At 51.5% G+C, this 23809-nt stretch overlaps 2 protein-coding genes across 2 annotated transcripts in view; one reads left to right on the top strand and one right to left on the bottom strand.

Annotated features, from left to right (window-relative positions):
* The window catches only part of SH3PXD2B (SH3 and PX domains 2B), a 358044-nt gene that overhangs the window by 249561 nt on the left and 84674 nt on the right, over positions 1 to 23809 (bottom strand). The gene's annotated exons all lie outside the window — the stretch shown is intronic.
* ERGIC1 (endoplasmic reticulum-golgi intermediate compartment 1) overlaps positions 15467 to 23809 on the top strand; it is a 101806-nt gene continuing 93463 nt past the window's right edge. The window contains exon 1 of the mRNA XM_060197167.1: positions 15467 to 15608. Within this exon, the coding sequence (XP_060053150.1) occupies positions 15589 to 15608 (20 nt within the window). The 5' untranslated portion in view covers positions 15467 to 15588. The remainder of the gene's footprint in view (positions 15609 to 23809) is intronic.

The following is a 23809-nucleotide window of genomic DNA, read 5'->3' on the forward strand; positions in this document are numbered from 1 at the left end:
GTTCCCAGATAACCACCTGGATTTAACCTGGCACAGGAGGAGAAGTGATATAAGAGCTTGAGAAGGTGAGACAGAAAAAGGGACTCTTGATTCTTCTTTGCTAACTTGTCCTAACACTCATTTCAACTGGAACAACTCCATGTTCAGAGAAAACAGAGAAAGTGTGCTTTTCTATTGAGAAATAACAATAGTTTTAACTCTTAAGTGCTTCTTGGGTGCCAGACTCCATCCATGCTAAGCATTTTGCCCGGTTATCTCATTCAGTCATCATGATGAACTCATGGAAGAGGGGTCACCACCATCATCATCTTCCTGTGAGTGATGAGGAACACAGATGTCAAGAGGGGAGGGTGTAATCTGAGACAAAGAAGCAAGAATCATGACTCAAAGTTGTCAGACCTGAAGCCCCAAGTTCTAAGAGGAAAACCAACCAGCATCCAGTAAGCCTGAGCAAAATGAAAAGCAGAAGTCTTCGGTCTCCAATGGCAGTGGCTTTGTCCCTCCCCTCTACAAATATTTGGTAACCCTTAGAGAAGCATTTCATAACATGATGCAAGTAGAAGAGACTTTACATATGGTGTGACATAAGCACAACCTACTAATGACACAAGCCAGTAGAAGGCACCCAGGATGAGCTGCGAAGGGCTTTGTGAAGAAAGTCAGAACATGTTGTTGGATGACATTAAAGGAAACGCAAATACATGGAGAAATATACCATGTTCATGGATGGAAGCTACATCTCTTCAGAGTGTCCTGAAACTCTTTCAATCAAAACGCCAATGTTTTTTTTTTTATATATATATAAACTTGGCAAGCTGAATTTTTAAATAAATGTGGAAGAATAAAGACTCAAAAATGGAGAAGATGCTGCCACAGCAGAATTATGGGCAGAGCATCAGCCGGCTGGATGTCAGAGTCATGATAAAGCATGACAGCGTGAAACTGATAGGAGATTGACTGAGTCATAGATGAACAAAAGAGTGACTCAGAGCATTCAAGGTGGTAGCTTCCTCTGGGGAAGTTCAAACAGAAGAGGCACATGGGAAATTTTGAGGGACAGATGCTGTTCTATTTTTTTTTTATTTAAGATTGATTTATATATCTATTTATGAGAACAAGAACCAGACCATCAGTCTGGTAGATTCAGGGATTGAGCTCAAGAGTTTGTATAAGCCCTGTGCTCTATCACATGCCAGCCCCCTGGGAAGAGTGGTTTTTTCTATTTTATTTATTTTATTTTTGCTGCCAGGACTTGGCTGAATTGTTATACTGCAAAATTCTCTTTTTTTTATTTTAAATATTTTTTTTTGCCTCCAGGGTTATTGCTGGGGCTCAGTGCTTGCACTATGAATCTACTGCTCCTGGAGGCCATTTTTTCCCTTTTGTTGCCCTTGTTTATCGTTGTTGTTGTTGCTATTATTGTTGTTATTGCTGTCATTGTTGTTGGATAGGACAGAGAGAAATGGAGAGAGGAGGGGAAAACAGAAAAGGGGAGAGAAAGACAGACACCTGCAGACCTGTTTCACCACCTGTGAAGTGACCCCCCTGCAGGTGGGGAGCCGGGGGCTCAAACCAGTATCCTTACACTGGTTCTTGCACTTTGCACCATGTGTGCTTAACCTACTGTGCTACCACCCGGCCCCCTATTCTGCAAAATTCTACTCTTTCTCTCTCTTTCCAGATAGAGAGTGACAGCCAGAGAGACAGAAAAAGGAGAGGGACAAAGGAGAGACACCATAGCACTGCTCCACCACTTCTGAACCTTCCACTTTACATGGTACTCCCCTATGGGGACTGGGAGGGGGTGCTGAACTCGGGTCCTCACACACAGTAAAGTGTGCACCCTACCAGATGAGCTATCTTCCAGTCTCCAGTTCACTTCTTAACCTGGGCGACAGACATTCACTCTGTAATTCTGTATACATGTGTATTGTATAGACTTTTCCTGTATATAATTTTAACTTATATATTGTTGGGGGGAAAAAACTATAAATAGAAAGAAGACGAGGACTCTAAATTTGATGATGTCTCAGTCAAGGAGAAAGATCCCTCTCCACTTTTCTATGTTTTTTTAAATAGCCTTTGATAGTTTTCAGAGTTTAAATCATATTAAGAAAAGAAAAGAAAAAAAAAGCAGCAAGATTTGTCCCTGAAATTTGTTCCAAGAAAAAGGAAGTAAGAGAGAGAGGGTGAAAGCTCTGGGCTTCCCCAGTTCCTGGTGGTGCTTAAAGACGGCAGTGGGGCTGAGGCAGAATGCTAACAGAGACACAGGCTGTGGTTCTGAGGAGGGGAGCACTTCCACCACAAAGTGAGCTCCCCGTCCCTCGGAACATCTCTGCCCAGTTTCAAGAGTGGATAGTGGGATTGGGTACCCTTTTCATATGGCATTGGGGTCTCACACACATGTGATGACATCACTAATCAGCCTCCCAGTGTTGGTGTTTTTCTGCCTCGTTTAAGAGAGTCAGGGAGAGGGGTGAGGGAAGGATAGCCAGAGAGGGGGGCAGGGGTGGGGGGAACACCACCTATGAAGCTCTCTTCATGACATTCTGTTGTTAAAATTCGGAGGCTCCAGCTGGCCAGGCTAGCTTCACGGGCGGGTAACAGAGACGACCAGAGACGTACGGCTGGGCAGGGAAGCTGTATTTCTTTATTCAGGAACAACGATTCATAAACTAAACCAAACTAATCACCAAACAGAACTCTGCTGTCTCTTTCCCCACGGCGGAGGCGCCAGCACTCTCGAACTCTGCAACTCTCCAACTCTGGAACTCTGGAACTCTGGAACCCTCTCGGGGTTCCTTGGGGCACAGGCCCGCAAAATTAGCAGGACTGATCCAATTTTCTTGGTGGGGGAGAACTAGAACAACCCAATGTAAAGCATACAACAACATTCATGGGCCTCCCATGTGGCATCGGGGCTCAAACTCAGACTTACCATATTGTTTTGATTTGCTTTTAACTGGGGCACCACTTGGTTCTGGCTATTGGTGGTACTGGTGACTGAACCAGAGACCCCTCATGTGCAAGTCTCCTAGTATTGTAGTGCTGCTTCCCCCAAATGGAATTTCTTTTCTTTCTTTCTCTCTTTCTTTCTTTCTTTCTTTCTTTCTTTCTTTCTTTCTTTCTTTTCTTCCTTCCTTCCTTTCTTTCTTTTTATTTATTACCTTTTGTTGCCCTTGTTATTTTATTGTTGTAGTTACTATTGTCGTTGTGATTGATGTCGTCATTGTTGGATAGGACAGAGAGAAATGGAGAGAGGAGGGGAAGACAGAGAGGGGGAGAGAAAGACAGACACCTGCAGACCTGCTTCACCACTTGTGAAGTGACCCCCCTGCAGGTGGGGAGCCGGGGGCTCGAATTGGGATCCTTACGCCAGTCGTTGCTTCGTTCCACATGCTCTTAACCCGCTGCACTATCACCCGACTCCCCCTTTCATCCTTCCTTCCTTCCTTCCTTCCTTCCTTCCTTCCTTCCTTCCTTCCTCTCTCTCCGTCTCTCTGTCTCTTTCTTTCTTTCTTTCTTTCTTTCTTTCTTTCTTTCTTTCTTTCTTTCTTTCTTTCTTTTCTTTCTTCTTTCATTGTAACCAGAGCCCTGCTCAGCTCTGGCCTATGGTGGTGTGGGGGATTGAACCTGGAACTTTGGAACCTCAAGCATAAGAGTCCCTTTGCATAGTCATCATGCTTTCTATCCCTGCCCTGGAATTTCTTTAATTTAATTAAATTAGTTAATTTTTGCCTCCAGAGTTATTTCTGGGGCTCAGTGCTTATACTATGAATCCACTGCTCCTGTGGCCATTTTTTCCACTTTTTTTTTTTTTGGACAGGACAGAGAGAAATTGTGAGGGGGAAGGAGGGGAAGACAGAGAGGGAGAGAGAAAGATAGACACCTGTAGATCTGCTTCACCACTTGTGAAGCAACTCCCCTGAAGGTGGGGAGCCAGGGGCTCAAACTGGGATCCTTGTGCAGGTCCTTATGCTTTGTACTATGTGTGTTTAGCCCAGTGTGCCACCGCCTGACTCCCCTGGAATTTCTTTCTTTCTTTCTTATTTATTTATTTATTTATTTATTTATTTATTATTTAAAAAGGAGACATTAACAAAACCATAGGATAAGAGGGGTACAACTCCACACAATTCCCACCACCAGATCTCCGTATCTCATCCCCTCCCCTGATAGCTTTCCTATTCTTTAACACTCTGGGAATATGGACCCAAGATCATTGTGGGATGCAGAAGGCAGAGGGTCTGGCTTCTGTAATTGCTTCCCCTCTGAACATGGGCGTTGACAGGTCGATCCATACTCCCAGCCTGTCTCTCTCTTTCCCTAGTGGGGCAGGGCTCTGGGGAAGCAGAGCTCCAAGGCACATTGGTGGGGTCATCTGTCCAGGGAAGTTTGGTCGGCATCATGCTGGCACCTGGAACCTGGTGGCTGAAAATAGAGTTAACATACAAAGTCAAACAAACTGTTGAACAATCACAGACCTAAAGCCTGGAATACTGCAGATGAAGTGTTGGGGGGGGTGGGTCCTCCATTTTGTAGATAGCTAGTAGGCATATTTTAGTTATATTTCAAAGGGCCTGTAAAAAAATCTTTCTTTTTTTTTAATTGCGTCCAGGGTTAGCACTGGGGCTCGGTGCCTGCACTACCAATCCACTGCTCCTGGAAGCCATCCTTTCCATTTTGTTGTTGTTATTGTTCTTATTGTTGTTGTTACTGGATTGGATAGAGACAAATTTAGAGAGGAGGGAAAGACAGAGAGGGGGAGAGAAAGACAGACACCTGCAGACCTGCTTCACCGCCTGTGAAACGACCCTCCTGCTGGTGGGGAGCCGGGGGCTGGAACCAGGGTCCAGAACCGGGGTCCTTGTGCCTGTCCTTGGCTTTGCGTCATGTGTGCTTAACGCTTAACCCACTGTGCTACTGCCCAGACCCCTTTTTCTTTATTTTTTTAAAGAGGAGAGAAATTAAGAAGGAAGGAGGAGATAGAGAAAGAGAAGACACCTTCAGCACTGCTTCCCAGCTTCAAGCTTTCCCCCTTCAGGTGGGGGGCTGGGGCCTTGAACCCAGGTCCTTGTACTTCATTAGGTATGCCACTGCCCAGCCCTGGTACTCTAGAAAGTTATAGACTATCATAAACCAACCACAAATCAGTGAAATCAAGGGTACATAAATAAAATTAAATGATTTCCATATCACCACGCCACCACAGAGAGCAGGGTTCGACATTGTCTGCCCCCTGATTGCTCACACAGCAAGAATTGGCCTCTCTCCAGCTCTGTTTCCCAATTCACCCGAATTCCTGACCTGGCTCCAGGCCAGAGCTATTTTTGCCCCATCAGAGTAACTCTAGAGCTATTTGTGACAGACCCTCCCTGACAGGCCGGTGGCTCCCTGAGGGACACAGGCTCAGCCCTGATCCCACACTCCCCAGAGGACCCTCCAGCCTTATGGTCGACCTTCAACCTCCATTCTCCCTTGGGCCTCAGGCTGGCCTGACCCCAGGTTGCCCCAGGGAGAGTGGTCAGTGCCGGCAGCCACACAGCCCAGGCCAGTCTCCAGGATGGAGGGCCAGGTTGGCACCCCCATCCTGACACCCCAGAGTTGCCCCTTGTCTCTGGCTGTGTGGCTCTGGGTGACAGTGGCTGGCTTTTCACTCTGCCTTTCGCTCCTGGGCCGGTGTGTCCTGCTTGTATGTGAAGGGAGTGACCTGCTTGTAGGTATATCGTCGGTTTGTGAAGAAAGTAAGGGAGGGAAGGAGAGAAAGAAAGACAGAAGGTGGGTGAAAGGAAGGAGGAAGAAAAGAATGGATGGAGGGAGGGAAGAAGGAATAGGAAAAGTAGATGGGTGGAAAGGAGGATGACTGGGGTCCTGGATGGTGGCGCACCCTGTTGAGTGCTCGCGTCACCTTACACAGGGACCTGGGTTTGAGCCCCACTCTCCGTCTTCAGGGGAGGAAGCTTCATGAGAAGTGAAGCAGGTCTGCAGGCGTCTCTCTCCCTCCCCCTCCCCCTCCTCTCTCAATTTCTCGATATCCTATCAAATAAAATAGAAAGAAAGAAAATTTAAAAAAGGAGTGTGGTCCGGGAGGTGGCGCGGTGGATAAAGCATTGGACTTTCAGGCGTGAGGTCCTGAGTTCAATCCCCAGCAGCACATGGACCAGAGTGATGTCTGGTTCTTTCTCTCTCTCTCCTCCTATCTTTCTCACTAATAAATAAATAAAATCTTTAAAGAAGAAAAATGACCATCAGGAGCAGTGAATTCATAGTGCTGGCACCGAGCCTCCAGCAATAGCCCTGGAGGCAAATTAAATAAACAAACAAATAAAATGGACGGAAGGAAGGGAAGAAGGAGGAGAAAGGAAAGACGGGTGGATGAAGAGAAGGAATAAGAGACCAAAGAAAGGAAGGAAGAATGAATAAATGCAAGGATGGGTGGGGTGGAAAAGAATGAATAGATGGACAGAAAGAAAGACAGAACAAAGGAAGGGTGGGAAAGAGGGAAGAAAGGAAGAAAGGATGGAAGGACAGACCAGAGGCTTCACAGACAACAGAGTCGCAGATGCAGGGGCTGGGGCTCAGGTTGGTGAAGGGACTTGCCTCAGGGACAGGAGAGCCCCACCCAGAGTCACCGGCCCCTTTCTTGCTTCCTCCTCAGATTCAAGCCCCCCCCAGCCCCCCCCCGGGGAATGGCATAGCACAGCCACAAGCCAAAGCACAGAGCCATCTGTCCCTGGGCCACAGTGCCACCAACACCCACCTTCCCATGGGTACTCCTTCCCTCGAGTTCTCCTTGGACAACTGCTGTTTGATTGAGCATCTACTATGATCTGGCTAAGCCCCAACCAATGTGCCCTCGTTTAACATTATGATCTGGAGGCTCCCAAGCCCACTTGATCCATCAGACCTCCTGGATTTGTCTGGACTCAACAGTGAGGCCTCAGGAAAGGGAGAGAAGGGAGGCCTAGAAAGGAGGCCCAGAGAACCCAGCTCTGCTTCTGCACAGGGAAAACTCAAACAGAAAGTGCCCCTCGGGGGGGTTGCTGTCAGGGAAAAAAGAAAGTCTTGCTTCCAAGGGACTCTCCTGTCCCTGAGGCATGTCCCTTCACCTCCCTAAGCCTCAGCTTTGGTGTCTGTGACCCTCATACGGAGATCAGTCCTTCCTTCCCTCCATCCATCCTTCCTTCCTTCCTTCCTTCCTTCCTTCCTTCCTTCCTTCTGTCCCTCCCCCCTACCTCCTCCTCCTCTTTTCTTTTTTTGCCTCCAGGGTTATTTCTGGGGCCCGGTACCTGCACTACCAATCCACTGCTCCTGGAGGCCATTTTTTTTTCTTCCCATTTTTGTTGCCCTTGTTGTTGTATTGCTGTCAATTGCTGTTGGATAGGACAGAGAGAACTCGATAGAGGAGGGGAAGACAGAGAGGAGGAGGGAAAAACAGACACCTGTAGACCTGCTCCACTGCCTGTGAATCAACCTCCCTGCAGGTGGGGAGCGGGGGGCTCTTACCGGGATCCCTGGGCTGGTCTTTGTGCTTCATGTCATGAGCACTTACCCGGCTGCGCTACAACCCAGCCCCCTCCTTCTTACCGTCTTTCCTTACTGTGTGTCTGTGGAGTTTCTGGACTCTCCCGCCTGTGAAATGGACACCCACTCACACAGCCACACGCATATCCTCCCCCTGGGCCCACGCCTGGCGGGTGACCACGTTGCATCCCCCTCCCCCCAAGCAGGGCTCTTGTCCCGCCCAACTTGGCTGGAGCAGTTGTCAGGCTCGAAGTTACCTGGGGTGGGGGTGTCCCTGGCTCTGGGCTCCATGGCCAGACATGTGAGAGTCCCCCAAGATAGACTGATCTTGCACTAACCACCCTTCAGAGCTTTTTTTTTTTTTTTAATATTTATTTATTCATTCTTTTTTTGTTGCCCTTGTTTTATTGTTGTAGTTATTATTGTTGTCTGTCTTCATTATTGGATAGGACAGAGAGAAATGGAGAGAGGAGGGGAAGACAGAGCGGGGGAGAGAAAGACAGACACCTGCAGACCTGCTTCACCTCCTGTGAAGTGACTCCCCTGCAGGTGGGGAGCCGGGGTCTCCAACCGGGATTCTTAAGCCGGTCTTTACACTTTGTGCCACATGCGCTTAACCCGCTGCACTACCGCGTGACTCCCTGTTGGGCAGTATGCCAGCTTCCCCCTACTTAACTGCAGTCTATTTCCATAACCAGTTACCTAAGAACCGCCCTGCCTGCAGGGCACTGGTTTAATCCCACTGGTTCGAACTGTCTTTTTGCTCCGCCCCTCTCCCAGTCACACCCTGATTTCCACCACTCTGTTTTCACTCCACCCTCTCTATGTGACATCCTGTTTCCACCCTACTTGGCGAGTATAAATACAGCCACTCTTCTGATAAACACATTGGGGATTGCCTTCCGGATCTGAGAGTCCCAGAGTCTCTCTCCTGATCCCTCTCCCACGCAGCAGCCTAGGTTGGCTCCAGTCGAGTTCTCTCCAACCCAGAGAGCACTTGCTCGGGAAGAAGCCCCCTCAGGCTCTCCCGGCAGCCAGCACTGATTCCTGTTGCATATCACTATCTACTTTTATTTGTTTTCCCTTGTTGTCCTTGTTTTTGTTGTAGTTATTCTTGTTGTTCTTGTTCCTCCAGGAGTGGCAGATTCCTAGTGCAGGCACTGAGCCCCAGCGATAGCCCTGGAGGCAAAAAAAAAAAAAGTAAACTAAATTGTATTGCACCAAAGTAAACGACTCTGGGGGTGGGGTGGGGTGGGGAGGGGGGGGCTCAGGTCCTGGAACATGAAGGCAGAGGAGGACCTAGTGGGGGTTGAGCTGTTATGTGGAAAACTGGGGAATGTTATGCACTTACAAATTGTTGTATTTTACTGTCACCTGTAAATCATTAACCCCCTAATAAATAATTTTTTGAAAGTAAACTAAATACCCCAGATTTGGCAAGTAGGGGACCATTGAGCTGTCTCTTTTGTCTTCTCCTTCCTCCTCTTTTTCCAGAGACAGAGAGAGAGAAAGAAAAGAACCTTTCTTCAGTGCAGTGGAGGCCAGGCTCGAACCTGGGTCAAATATGTCAAAGCAGTGCACTATCCAAGTGAGCTATTCCACCAGCCCTCTCTTGTCCTTCTGCCATGTCCCCACCATTCATCCTCCTCCAGGAAGCCTCCCTTGATTCCCTGGAGAAGGTCCCGGGTCATCTAGCCTGCTGATACCCTCCCCCTCTTCTCTCTCAATGTTGAATACCCCAGCTGCCCTCAGGAGCCCCCTTCTCTGTGCTGTGTGGATAGCTGATTCTACCGCAGGAGCTGGGTGTTAGTGTTTGGGCCTGACCAGTCAGAAATCTCCCTTCTCCTAGAACCACCATTCAGGGCCATGACCTATGCCACAAGTCTCTGAGCACAGGCCCAGGGGCTCCCACCGGAGGCATTAGGAACCCCCTCCCCTTTGTCTCTTGGGACCCCTAAGTGGGGAAAGAGCATGTAGTCACAGAAAGGGAGCAAAGCAGTTTGCCCCCGTGGGCGGAATCCCGTGACTTCTTCTGGCTCCCTGGAGCCCTGGTGCTGCTCTGACCACCAAGCTCCCCACTCTGCACCAGCTTGGTGAAGGTCCTGCTGGGAAGCATAATTTGTTGGTGACGAATCCACACTTTAAGATAGTAAGTTCTGTGAGTCGGGCGGTTGCTGGGAGTCGGGCGGTAGCTCAGCGGGTTAAGCGCAGGTGGCGCAAAGCGCAAGGACCTGAGTAAGGATCCCGGTTTGAGCCCCCGGCTCCCCACCTGCAGAGGCATCGCTTCATAGGCAGTGAAGCAGGTCTGCAGGTGTCTGTCTTTCTCTCCCCCTCTGTCTTCCCCTCTTCTCTCCATTTCTCTCTGTCCTATCCAACAATGATGACATCAATAACAACAACAATAATAACGACAACAATAAAAAACAAAAAACAAGAGCAACAAAAGAGAATGAGTAAAATTAAAAAAAAAGATAATAAATCCTCAGGGGCCAGGTGGTGGTGTACTTAGTTAAGTACATAAGCGCAAGGATCCACAGAGAGATGTAGGTTCAAGCCCCCTCCCAGCTCCCCAACCGCAGGGGGGATGCTTTACAAGCGGCGAAGCTGATCTGCAGGTATCTATCTATCTATCTATCTATCTTCCCTTCCTCTCTCAATTTCTCTCTGTCCTATTAAATAAAACAGGGCTGGGGGAGGCCACCGGGAGCAGTGGGTTATAGTATTGGCACCAAGCCCCAGAGATAACACTGGAGGAAAAAAAAAGAAAGAAAAAAAAGTTCTTTGACTTATTTCATACCAGACAGTAAGATTCAGAGAGAAAGAAGTCAGGCCACCACTCGGGTACATGTGGTGCTGAGGCTCAAACCAGGAACCTCAGGCATGCAGACCTGCCCTCCACCAGCCGAGCTATCAGGTAGCCGATCACTACCTGGTCTCATCCCCATTCTGATGACCTTCTTCCTGCTGGGGATATGTTATGTTCATTTCTACATCCGGGGTAGCTGTCACAGAGTGCTCAGTGAGTAATGGTAGAATGAATAAATGAATGAATGAATGAATGAATGAATGAATGAATGTCTTCTGGCTGGCCAAGAGACTTTACTGGAGCAAATAAAGTCGATCTGCCCAGAGGCCTATCTGCTTCCAGCCTAACATCTCCCCCCCCCCAATGTCTGGGTGTTGACAAAGGATTATTAATTCTTAATCTCTTAGCCTAGCCCCTGGGGAAGCAGCCCTGCCCAGGAGAATGGGCCAGTCTCCCTTTACAGAAAAACAAATCTGACCCCGCAGGCCCCAGCTCAGAACAACTCTCAGTGACGCACTTGGCAGGAGAGGTGGAAGCAAGTTAGTGGAGTGTTTGGATTGGGAGCACATTCCACAGTACAGAACAGTCGCTGGCTTAATCATCAACTCCCTGGGCCAGACAGGCAGTGCCGACGGGGCACAGGGAACCTCACTTGTCACTTCTTCTTCATAGTGGATTTCAGGGTGGCATGCTCACTGCCTGGGGATGCAGCACAGGTCACCCCTAACTTCAAGCCTGTGAATGCAGGATCCAGAAACAGGGGAGACAAGCATCATGGTTCTGCAAAAGGCTCTCATGCCTGAGGCTCTGAGGTCCCAGGTTCAATCCCGGGCACCACCATCAGCCAGAGCTCAGCATGGCTCTGGAAAAAAAAAAACCCAAGTGACAGTCCAAGACAGAAGTCATGGTATCTTATTTTATTTTTATTTTCCCTTTTGTTGCCCTTGTTGTTTTTCATTGTTGTTTTATTTATTATTATTAATGTAATCGTTGCTAGATATGACAGAGAGAAATGGAGAGAGGAGGGGAAGACAGAGGGGGAGAGAAAGACAGACACCTGTAGACCTGCTTCACCACCTGTGAAGCGACTCCCCTGCAGGTGGGGAGCCGGGGGCTCGAACTAGGACCCTTAAGCAGGTCCTTGTGCTTTGTGCCACGTGCGCTACCGCCTGACTCCCAGCCATGGTCTTTTTATAAGTGAGTCCTTGTCACTCTGGCCACGTTCTGCTCCTTAGATGTGAGTCAGTAAATCCAGTCCATGCTCCAAGGAAGGAGATTATATAAGGGGGGTGGAGTCATGGGAGGTGGTTTTAGAGGCTCCCTGCCCCAGAGAGCCTATTGAGGGAGAATGCAGGACACAGGACACAGGGGTCCTGGGTTTGCACACGTGGAACTGAGACCCACTTGGTGATGGGTTCCTTCTTTTTTTCTGCACTATATGAAGGGGGAGAAGCTTGTCTCATTGGCTGATGAAAAGTGGTCCCTGGTGTGAAGTAAGAAGGGTATAAAGAGAAGGGGGCTTGCAGGATCTCGGTCTTTTAGCCTTTATTCTTTTTTGGCCCTTTTGGTCTGCTGCCATTTTGAACTAGATCTAGAGAGACCCTTGGGGATCCTGTCCCCCGAGCTTTTTATTCTAACATCACTTCTGCATGACTATATTAAAGAATGGATTTAGAAACTACACGTCGGGGCTGGGTGGTGGCACACCTGGTTAAGTGCACATGTTATAATACGCAAGGGCCCGGGGTTCAAGCCCCTACATGCCACCTGCCGAGGGAAAGCTTTTTCGAGTGGTGAAACAGGGCTGTCTCCTTCTCCCTCTCTGGCACCCCTTCCCTCTAGATTTCTGGCTGTTTCTATCCAATAAATAAAGATAATTTTAAAAGAGAGAGAGAATATTATTTTTTAAAAAAAGAGGGGCCAGGTGGTGGCACACCTGGTTCAGCGCTCACATTATAGTGTGCAGGACCCCGGTTCAAGCCCCTGATCCCTATCTGCAGAGGGAAAGCTTCGTGAGTGGTGAAGCAGGGCTGCAGGTGTCTCTCTCCCTCTCTATCTCCCCTCACTTCTCAATTTCTCTGTCTCCAATCATAAATAAAATAAAAAGATTAAAATACATTATTTCTTATTTTTTTTAAAAAAAGGAGATACACATCTCTCACACGTGTCCTTTGAAAATCATTTCGAGCAAAGCCACAAATGATTCCCAAAAGGGAATCCTTCCTCCCAACCTTCACCTTCTCTCTCTCTCTCCCTTCTCCTCCCCCTCCCCCCCTCTCCATTTCATCAGGAGAGACTGATAACCCCCCCCCCCTTTTCCAGAGCCCTGCTCAACTCTGACTTATGCTGGTGCTAGGCAATGAACCCGGGACCCTCCAAACCTCAAGTGTGAAAACAAAAACCTGGGATAACTCAGCAGGTGAACACACACATTTTTTTCCATGTGCAAGGACCCAAGTTCGAGGCCCTGGTCACTACTGGGAACACAATTCCAAAGGGGAAGTTTTGAGCCAGGGAAGTGATACAGTGAATAGAGCACTGGATTCTCACACATGAAGCCCTGAGTTCAATCTCTGGCATCCCAAGTGCCAGAGTGATGCTCTGGTTTCCTTCTTCCCTTCCTGTCTTTCTCCTTCCATACGCGCCCCCCCCCCCCCCCCCCCGTCTCTCGTCCTCTATCTGGGGGCGGGGGGATTCCACCAAGAATTGTACAAGTACAAAACTCTAGTTAAGTTCTAGCAGGAAAAAAATGAAGGGAGGAAGGAAAGATGGATGGAAGGGAGGAAGGGGTTGTGCGATCGCTCGGCCACCTTCCTAGCCCTGGCCCTCACTTCCTCCTAGGACACCAGCAGCTTAAAGAAATCTTCTGGGCCATCCAGCTGGAGTGCTTTCTGATTCTGAAGTGGTTTTTCTAGTTCACTAGGTCACTTGGAGGGGTAGGAGGAAGGCCCTGGTAGGAAGAAGAGTGGCACTATTTATGACTACTGTTATTGTTGTTATTTTGGAAGAGCATGCTGGATTTTATGGCCCTGGGCCACTTTTTATTTCAGACAGAGAGACACCACAATACCAGAACTTCCTCTGTTAGCATAGTGTTTCTTTCATTATTATTACTATTTTAAAAATATTTATTTATTTATTCCCTTTTGTCACCCTTGTTATCTTATTGTAGTTATTACTGTTGTTACTGATGTCATCATTGCTGGACAGGACAGAGAGAAATGGAGAGAGGAGGGGAAGACAGAGAGGGGGAGAGAAAGAGAGACACCTGCAGACCTGCTTCATCCCCAGTGAAGCGACTCCCCTGAAGGTGGGGAGCTAGGGGCTTATGCCAGTCCTTGGGCTTTGCACTATGTGCGCTTAACCTGTTGCACTACTGCCTGACTCCCAGCGTAGTGTTTCTTATGTGGTTCCTGGGCTCAAACCTGGGTCTCATGCAAGGCAGTGTAGGTGCCCTAGTCGGCAAGCTATCTCTCTAGCCCAGATATATTAACTATTAACAACCTACTGCTGTTACCACCTAGGGGCTTAAGGTAAATCTCTATCCTCTCACACAGCTTCTGAGAGTCAGGAGTTGGGGTGCAGCCTGGCTGGGGGACGTAGCTCAGGGTGATTAAGCTGAGGCTGGGGCATCTGGCTCCAGGATTCCCCAGAGATGGACAACCAGCTTCTGGGGACTTTCTCTCAGCCTAAGTGGAAACCTTAGTGCAGTGAGGTCTGGGTGTCAGGACTGTGTCTCAGGACATTTCTGCCGTTTCCTGTCGGGATCAGCAAATGCATCATGGGAGATACCTGGGAGAGCGGAGGCTGTCAGATGAGACTCTATGCAACCTGGCTACCTCAGGGCTCCCTAATATCCACCACCCTGAGATGTGAGGCTGGGTTTGGGGTTGACTCAGCTGCAGAGCACAGCCCTGCATGGGTGAGGTGCTGGGTTGATTCCGCTGCATGACATGTGACTGAGGATGCTCTGCTCTCTCTCTCTCTCTCTCTCTCTCTCTCTCTCTCTCTCTCATTGAAAAAAAAAATTCTAGGCAGTGGCTCACCCAGTACAGCATCCATGTTACAGCACACAAGGACCTGAGTTCAAGCCCTGGCCCTTACCTGCAGGGGGGAAGCTTCACGAGTGGTGACAGTGCTGCCGATGTCTCTCGGTATCTCCCTTCTCTCTCCATTTCCCTTTCAATTTCTGTCCCTATGCAAATAAATAAATAACTAAATAAATAGCATAATGGTTATGCAAGAGACTCTCATGCCTCAGGCTACGAAGTCCCAGGTTCAATTCCCAGCACCTCTATAAACTAGTGCTGAACAAGGCTCTGGTAAAATAAAATAAATAATGGGAGTCGGGCGGTAGAGCAGCGGGTTAAGCGCAGGTGGCACACAGTGCAAGGACCAGCGTAAGTATCCTGGCTCGAGCCCCGACTCCCCTTCACAGGCGGTGAAGCAGGTCTGCAGGTGTCTCTCTTTGTCTCCCCCCTCTGTCTTCCCCTCCTCTCTCCATTTCCCTCTATCCTATCCAGCAACGGCGGCATCAGTAACAGCAACAATAATAGCTACAACAATTAAAAAATAAATAAAATTTATTTAAAATGAGATTCTAGATCTCTTTTTAAAATATCTTTATTTACTTATTTTATTTTTGTTACTGGATAGAGACAGAGAGAAATTGAGAAAGGAGGGGGAGACAGAGACAGAGAGACATCTGCAGCCCTGCTTCACCACTTGTGAAGCTTTCCCCCTGCAGATGTGGTCCAGGGGCTTGAACCTCGGTCCTCGTGCACTGCAATGTGTGCGTTTAACTGGGTGCGCCACTGCCTGGCCCCAAGATTCCAGATCTCTTTATTAAAAAAAAAAATCCTAAAATTCAGCTTTTATGCAGCCCCATTCTCTGGTCAAAGACACCCAGAACTTTCCATATGGCTTCTCGAATTTTTCTACAACGATGGGCAACTGTCTAAAACACAGCAGAAGGTCTAGAGGGGCTGGGCAAGAGGCTGGGGGCAAGGAATGCATGAGTCCAGGGGCGCCTTTTGGCCCCAGCCCGGGCTGGGGCCGCTGGAACCGTGGGGCGGGCGGAAGGGGCGGCGGGCAGCGGCGCCCAATGGGCTGCGCGGAGCGTCACTTCCCGGCCCGCGGCGGGCGGCGAGTGGCGGGGCGGCCGGGGCGGCCGGGGCGGGCGGGGCGCGGGGCGGCCTGGACCCACGCGGCGCAGGGCCCGCCTGGCCTGCAGCGCTGCACCCCACGGCGGCGCCACCATGCCCTTTGACTTCAGGAGGTGAGTACGGCCTTGCCGGGGAACCCCGTGCATGCAGGGAGGGGACCCCGCCCGCCCGATGGCTCTTCAGCCCCCCTGCCCCGTGCACGCCTCGCCGGGGGCCCTGGGGACCCCCGGTTGCACACAAAGCCAGGCCCAGCTCCCCTCTTGTATCTGGGAGCTTGGGGTCCCAGTCCTCTCTGCAGCCAGCCTGCACCCCATCCCGGGAGGCGGCCAGCCCGCCGCCCCCTCCCTGTCCTGCTGGTTTCTGGACCCCAGTCCAGCTGCCAGGTGCACCCTGGGCTCCCCAAAGGCGAGGACCTGCAGCCCCCTTCTACCGGGCAGCTGCTGCCGGGTGGGGTGGGGAGTGGGGGTTGGGTTCCCCTCGGCTGAGGGCTGTCCCCTAGCAGTGGGTCCTTTGCAGGCTTTGGGGGCTCCTGGGAAGAGGGAGGATGGCGTGGGGGGCAGGGCACTGCAGAGGGTCTAGCCTGGGCTTGTTGGCAGACACCACAATGGGGCCTTTGTGGGGGTCCCCACCGCCTCCTGGCCGCAGGGAGCTGGGCCAGGCCTCCTGGAAGCCTGCCCAGGCAAGGGTCTCCCCCACATTACCCTGGAGGGATGGGGTGCTGCCTTGCAGGGGAGACCAGAGGTCTTTAGCCTTGGGAGGAATCAGATTAGAACCTTGACTTTGCCCTGGCTGCATGTTGTGGCTCAGAATGTACTAGAAGGCAGGGGCCGGGGCTCTGGGTCTGGCTTTCTGAGCAGTTGGGCTGCAGGACCTGAACCCAGGAGCTTGTAGGGTGTGACTGTCACCATCTGCAGCGGGGGTTAAAAATAGAGCCCCACCTGTGGACTCAGGGCCCCAAGGGGGACTTTCGGTGTCCAAGAAGCTTCTCTTCATGTCCAGAAGGGGGCTTCAGGCCCCCCCTCCCTCCCTGCAGGTGATGAAGCCTGAAGCCAGGGTAAAGCGACAGGCTGCCCAGCAGGAAGGGGCCGTGGCTGGGGACACACTGGGGGGTGGGTCTGAGAGTCTTGCCATCTGTGCCACCCCCCATGCCAGACAGCAGTCTTGCCAGCTCCATGACCCCCCCCCCCCAAGTTGGCGTGGAGGTGTCAGTACTGCAGGCCCTGGGCACCTGTTCAGGTGGAGGCCCCCTCTGAGGACACCTGGGCAGTGCCCTCTGGGGCTGGCACCCTGCTTCCTGGCCCCAGAGCCTCCTCTAGCCCAGGTGTGTGCCCTCCCTCCCCCTCTGTGGAGTCTGGTGAACTTGACTGTAGGGGAGCGCCCAGCTTTGGTCCCTCTGTCCTGCATCTCACAGGAGCCACTGACATGCTGGCCAGGGTCCCAGGTCGCTGTGCGCTCTCCCTGGCCCCTGGTAGCTCAGTGCGCTGTTTCTTGGAAGGGGGTGACTCTGGGTTCTACAGAATGTTCCACCGTCCCATTGGAGTCACAGGGGAGAGGTGCTGCCAGTGGAAGCTTGTGGCAGTCCTGCCCTGGTGATCTGGTGGGAGTCAGGATTTGAACTCATGACTGTTGGCTCAGAGCCTTCCTGGGAGAAAGTGAGAGCTTAGATAACTGCACTGTTGTAGCAGAGCTCTTCTGGACAGATGGGTGTGGAGAGAGTGTGGGCTCTGGATCAGCCTCTTCCCAAGTTCAAGGTGAGGGGCGCAGTCAGCCTCCCGGCATGTGTCTGACTCCTCACAGGAGCCCGAATCAGGTGGCTGTATCACAGGGAGGTGGGTCAGTGCGAGAGCTGCTGCCTCGCATGTGTGAGGCCTCCGGGTCCCACCCCCTGCCGCCACACCAGAACGCCAAGTACAAGCCGAGTCAGATTCCGGGGGTGCTGGAGGGGTGCTTTGTTCGCTCTGATTTAAAAAAAAAAAGCAGGCGGGGATAGCAGTGTCTTGCTAGTTCTTGGGGTCACTCCTGGCACCCCTCCTGCTAGTGGTCCTTGTTCCTGGGTGCTGAGAAACCCTTAGGAGGACAGTCCGCTCTGGCCTCGAACCCAGCCCTGGGTCCTTTGCTTGAGGGCACCTGCAATTCTCCGTCCTTTGGCTGTCTCACCCTCTCCCGTCCCAGCCAGGAGCCCCGGGGCCACGATTGTTACTGCCTCCTGCCTCTTGGCGCCGTGCCAGGGCCAGGTCTGCCTGGGGCCCTGCTTTTCACAGTCTTGGGTCTTTGCTGTTGGCTCTGCCCGTGTTGGATGTTCCGTGAGTCCCTGGCCAGTGCTGCAGTGGCACTGGCCTTGTGACCCAGATCCGTGGGTGTTGGCCCCAGGCAGACTGAGTTCCGGATCTAGTTCCGGCTGGCGCGGGGCCAGGTGCACCTGCTATCTCTCTGTCTCCCACCCACCTGGGAGCCCTGTCTGGGGTTCCTTATGGGCACCGCCTCCTGCAGCTCCAGGCCTGGAAGCCTCAGCACGGTGTTTGGGGTGACAGAAGTGGCTGCCTCTCCCTCATAAGGGAGACCCCTCCCCAAGTCAGATGCCTAAAAGCTGCGGTGTTCTGCTGTCCTGCCTCTGACCGGCTGCTCCCCTGTGTCGTCTCTTACCTTCTCTGCCTCAGCTTCTTTGTTTTGTATAGAAAGGTTTATTTAAGGTGCAGGGCAGCTCACCTGAGAGGACACCTGCATGGTCAGCTCTGAGCCCTGGCACTCGGGGGCGAGGTGCTCTGGTGTCTCTGTCTCTATCTCTGTCTGTCTATCTGAATGAAAAAGTGGACAGGAACAGTCTGATCATGCAGGCATGAGACCCTGGTTCCACACTAGAAGAGAAAGACAGGTGTATTTATTTCTAAAATGACTCTTGTATGATTTCAGAGAGAGAGAGAGGGAGAGAGAAGCCATAGCATCACTCTCACATGTGTGGTACCGGGGATCGAACCAGGAGCCTCAAGCATGTATGTCCCACCTACCACTCCCCCCCAGCCCCAAGGTTTATTTATCTTGAGTGAGAAAGAAAACCAGAGCGCCCCTCTGGCCTGGGAGGCCTCACACACAGGCCTGTGCTCTGCTGCTGAGTCAGCTCCCCCCTGCCTGGCCTCCTTGCCTCACAGAAGATGCCCACCTCCTCCTTGCCCACTGGCATGCCCACCTGCCTGTCACGCCAGCCTGTCACTCTGGCCTTCCCCGCTGTTTTCCCTCCAGGGGCTCCCGGACTTCGTCAGGAACCTCTGGGAGCTCCCAGGTGCACCTGGCTTTATTTAATTTAATTAATTTATTTTTAAATTGCCACCAGGGTTATTGCTGGGGCTCTGTGCAAGCACTGCAAATCCACCGCTCCCAGCAGCCATTTTTTTTTCCTACTCTCTCTCTCTCTTTAGAAGATAGGTCTTTTTTTTTTTTTTTTAAAGTATCTTATTATTGGATAGAGACAGAGAAATTGAGAGGGGAGGGGAGATAAGGAAGGAAAGAGACAGAGAGACAGCTGCAGCCCTGCTTCACAAGTCACTGCCTGGCCGCCCTTTCTTTCTTCATTATTGAACAGGACAGAGAGACACTGAGAGACATTGAGAGAGGAGAAGACAGGGAGGGGAAGAGAGACACCTGCTTCCTGTCCCCGCCCTGCAGGTAGGAAGCAGGGGCTTGAACCCTGTCCTTGCGCCTGGCAGTGTGTGTGCTTAACTGAGTGTGTCCATGCGTAGCCCCCCTGCACCTGTCTCTTCCGTTCTTTGGGGCCTGTCACTCTGAGGATCCAGCCCGAGTACCCGAGTGACCCCTGCAGAACCACAAAGCTCCTCACTCCTTATGCCACACGAAGGCTCAGCCTCCACTCAGGGCAGAGCTCAGGGCAAAGGGGGGATCCTGATGCTCAGGACAGAGAACAGAAGCCGGGATTGACAGAGGACAGCAGAAGCCGGGATTCGGTGTTTATTAAGCACCTACTAGGTTCCAGCCCAGAGGCATAAGAACCCTGAATGTCATAGCTTGGTTATCCCCACCAACCCCACCAGGCAGGCAGTGCGGTTGGCCCCCTTCCTCATGACCTCGTGGGGTGCGGTGAGGAAGGCAGCATGGCTGGCCAGTGCCAGGCTTTGGTGCTGCCACCTGACCCCACAGAGCCACAGATTCCCTGGGCTCATCCTCGAGCTCACCCGCCTTTAATTGAGCCCGTGTTCCAGGGGTGTGGGGCGCGGTGGTTTCCGAGCCCTGAACAACCCTCCCCCAACTCTGCCTGGACACTTGGGTCTCTGGGAGAGGAGCTGAAAGGCTCTTCCACAAACTCTGCCTGTGCTCAGTACTCCAGAGTTAGGATTGGGGAGTGGGAAGCCCGGGCCACGACTGAGAAAGAGCCGTGAGTGGAGAGAGACAGCCAGGGAGATAGCTCATCCAGTGGCACGCAGGACCCATGTGCCCAAGGCTTCTGGTTCAGTCCCTGGCATTGCATGTGCCAGAGCAGGACTCTGGTTTGTGAAGCCCACTCTTGTATGATTTAAGTAATAGAAAAAAGCGGGAGGGAGAGATAGCCTAACGGTTATGCAAAGCGACTCTCCTGCTTGAGGCTTCAAAATCCTAGGTTCAGTTCCCTGTCCCACCGTAAGCCAGAGCTGAACAAAAAAAAAAAAAAAAAGAAAGAAAGAAAAGAAAAGAAAAAAAGAAAAGAGAAAAAGAAAGAAACAAAACAAAACAAAAGAAAGGGATGGGGAGACAGCACAACAGTTCTACAGAAAGACTCCTGCCTGAGGCTCCAGAGGCCCAGGTTCAATTCCCAGCACCACCGTAAGGCAGAGCTGAGCAGTGGTCTGGTTAAAGAAAGAAAAATAATTAATGTGTGTAATGATTATTATTTTTTTGATTGGCTGGGGAGGTGGCCCAGTGAGTGAGTAGAGTGCTGAACTTGTGTCCGTGAAGTCCTGAGTTCGATTCCTGGCATCACATGTGTCAGAGTGATGCTCTGGATCTCTCTCATCCATTAATTAACATACAATGAATTGGAGAGCCCTGCAAACATCAAGCAGGGCTCAGATCCTGGGTGCAGTGGGCTGGAGGGGAAGCCCTTCTGGGAAGTGAGGTCTGCCGCCACCTGTGGCTCCTGTTCTCCCCTTGGGAAGGAACTGAATGAGTGAGGGAGGGGGGAGTGCAGTAGGGGGCTGAGTCTCACCTTCCCTAGCCTCCCCCTCCCCGCCTGATCTTCTGAACATGGCCCCCAACCAGCAGCCGCAAAAACAGCATCTTGGTGGCCTAGTTTATCTCAACCCTCCTAAAAGTCAGAGGCCAGGTCTGAGCCATGGACTGGACTCTGCGCCCTCCAGCCTGTGCCCCGCCCCCTTCTCCAGCCTGTGCCCCGCCCCCTTCTCCAGCCTGTGCCCCGCCCCTTCTCCTCCAGCCTGTGCCCCGCCCCTTCTCCTCCAGCCTGTGCCCCGCCCCCTTCCCCAGCCTGTGCCCCGCCCCCTTCTCCTCCAGCCTGTGCCCCGCCCCCTTCTCCTCCAGCCTGTGCCCCGCCCCCTTCCCCAGCCTGTGCCCCGCCCCCTTCCCCAGCCTGTGCCCCGCCCCCTTCTCCAGCCTGTGCCCCGCCCCCTTCTCCTCCAGCCTGTGCCCCGCCCCCTTCCCCAGCCTGTTCCCCCCCCCAACAGCTCCTCCCCCAACCTGTGCCTCTCCTCCTGGGAGCCTGTGTGGGAGGAACCCCAACACCTGGTTCAGAACGTCCCACTCTTGTTCATAGAGCCCCGGGGTCTGTTTCTCCACCGGCTTTGAGGAAACCTAGTTCTAATTGGTCTTTAAAGAAGCGGTAATTAGCCTAATTGTCTGCCCCGGTGTGGTGGGGGCAGGCACATGCAAGGGGTGGGGGAGTCCAGGGGAGGGTAACAGCACCCGGGTCACTTCTGGGGAGGCAGGATTGGGGTTTCCCCTTTGCTGAGAGCTGGGGGGGGGGTGTTGGAGGATGGGCAGTATGATTAGCTTTACCTGTGGGGTGGGGATCACCCTCCAAGTGCAGCAGGGGGCCCAGAGGACAGTGGCACTTGGTGGTGTCACTCCCCCCCCCTCCTGAAACCAGAGCAGCTGGGCAGAGTTCTGATCATGCAAATAGGGTGGGGGGGCTGCAGTCAGACTGCCAAATGCCCCTACTTACTGGCCCCAGGTGCTGGGGAGGAGGTGGTCCCTTCATTCCAGTCAGCACCTGGGGTCTCGCCCGGTGAGAGTGAGCTGGGCATTGTACCAGGCCTGTCTCTCAGCCTAAACACCTTTATCACAGCTCACTAGTGATTTCTTGTGGGGTTTTTTTCTTTCCAGTCTTTATTTTTAGGCAGGGAGAGACAGACAGACTGAAAAGAGGCAGACACACCCTACCACTTACTCTACCATCCGTGGTGCCAAACACCTTGGAACTCCCTTGTGGTGCTGGGGCTTGAACCCAGGACATTGAGCTTGGCAATGTGCATGCTTCACCGGTTGAGCTATCTCCTGGCCCCTGTTAAAGATATATATTTTTTATGCTTCCAGAGTTGTGGCCGGGGCTTGGTGCTGGTATTACGAATCCACTACTCCTGGCAATCTTTTTTTTTTTTTCCCCATAGGACAGAGAGAAATTGAGAGGGGAGGGGAAGACAGAAAAGGAGAAAGAGACATCTGCAGACCTGTTTCACCACTAGTGAAGCTTCTCCATGCAGGTGGGGAGCTGGGAGCTTGAACCTGGATCCTTGAGCAGGCCATATGGTTAGTACTATGTGTGCCACCATCCGGCTCCCAAAGGAATAATCACTAGTGGGGGCCAGGCGCTAGTGCACGAGTTAAGCGCACATGGCATGGGATCAGCAGATCCTAGTTCGAGCCCCCGGCTCCCCACCTGCAGGGGAGTCACTTCATAAGCGGTGAAGCAGGTCTGCAGGTGTCTGTCTTTCTCTCCTCTCTGTCTTCCCCTCCTCTCTCGATTTCTCTCTGTCCTATCCAACAACAATAGCAATAACAACAATGACAACAACAAGGGCAACAACAAGGGCCGCAAAATGGGAAAAATGGCCTCCAGGAGCAGTGGATTCCTAGTGCAGGCACCGAGCCCCAGCGATAATGCTGAAGGCAAAAAAAAAAAAAAAAAAAAAAAAGAATGATCATTAATACACTGTAAAACTGCCATTTTTCAGGATGGACTTTTAGGCTTTTTTTTTTTTTTTTTTTTTTTTTACTTATTATCATTTAAAGTTTTTTAAAAATATTTATTTATTCCCTTTTGTTACCCTTGTTTTATTGTTGTAGTTATTATTGCTGTTATTGATGTTGTTTTTGGATAGGACAGAGAGAAATGGAGAGAGGAGGGGAAGACAGAGAGGGAGAGAGAAAGATAGACACCTGCAGACCTGCTTTACCACTTGTGAAGCGACTCCCCTGCAGGTGGGGAGCCGGGGGCTCAAACTGGGATCCTTACACTGGTCCTTGCACACTTTGCGCCACCTGAGCTTAAACCACTGTGCTACCGCCTGACTCCCAGAGCCCTGCTCAGCTCTGGCTTATGGTGGTGCTGGGGATTGAACCAAGGGCCTCAGGCAGGAGGATTTTTTTTGCAGGACCCTTGTGCTGTCACTGAGCCCATGCTTTATAAGAGGATGTCATGTAACCACTGCAATCTAGATGCGAGACAGCTCCGTCACCTGCCCCTCCCCTCGAAAACTCAGGCTCTTTCTTTAGAATCACTGCTAACTTAACTTTGAAGGAAAAAAATTGTGGCTGGCTAGGACACTTGAGACCTGCCCTCTTGATGAATTTTCCAGTGCATGTCAGAGTTAGAACCTCAGACACGATGCTGAACCATCTAGATGGCTTCTAGAACTTCCTCAGCCTGCGTAGCTGAAGCTTTGTACCCAACGAGCTGTGACTTCGAATGGTTCCTGGCCCCAGCTCCTGGCACCCACCCTCTGCCCTCTGCTTCCCTGAGGATGATGGTATTAGATCTGAAGGCCTGTGGAACTGTGCTGTGTCCATCCTCTGACACAGAATGAGCCTCCTCGTGTGCATACGCCCAACTTTTTTTTTTCAGAGCATACTCTTAGAAATATATTTTCATGGGGGTCGGGCAGTAGTGCAGTGGGTTAAGCACATGTGGCGCAAAGAGCAAGGATCCTGGTTCGAGCCCCCGGCTTCTCCACCTGCAGGGTGTCGCTTCACAGGCGGTGAAGCAGGTCTGCAGGTATCTGTCTTTCTCTCCCCCTCTCTGTCTCCTCTCCTCTCTCCATTTCTCTCTGTCCTATCCAACAACAACATCAATGGCAACAATGGCAGTAACAATAACAAG

This window comes from Erinaceus europaeus, chromosome 9 (assembly GCF_950295315.1).
Source record: "Erinaceus europaeus chromosome 9, mEriEur2.1, whole genome shotgun sequence".
NCBI lineage: Eukaryota > Metazoa > Chordata > Mammalia > Eulipotyphla > Erinaceidae > Erinaceus > Erinaceus europaeus.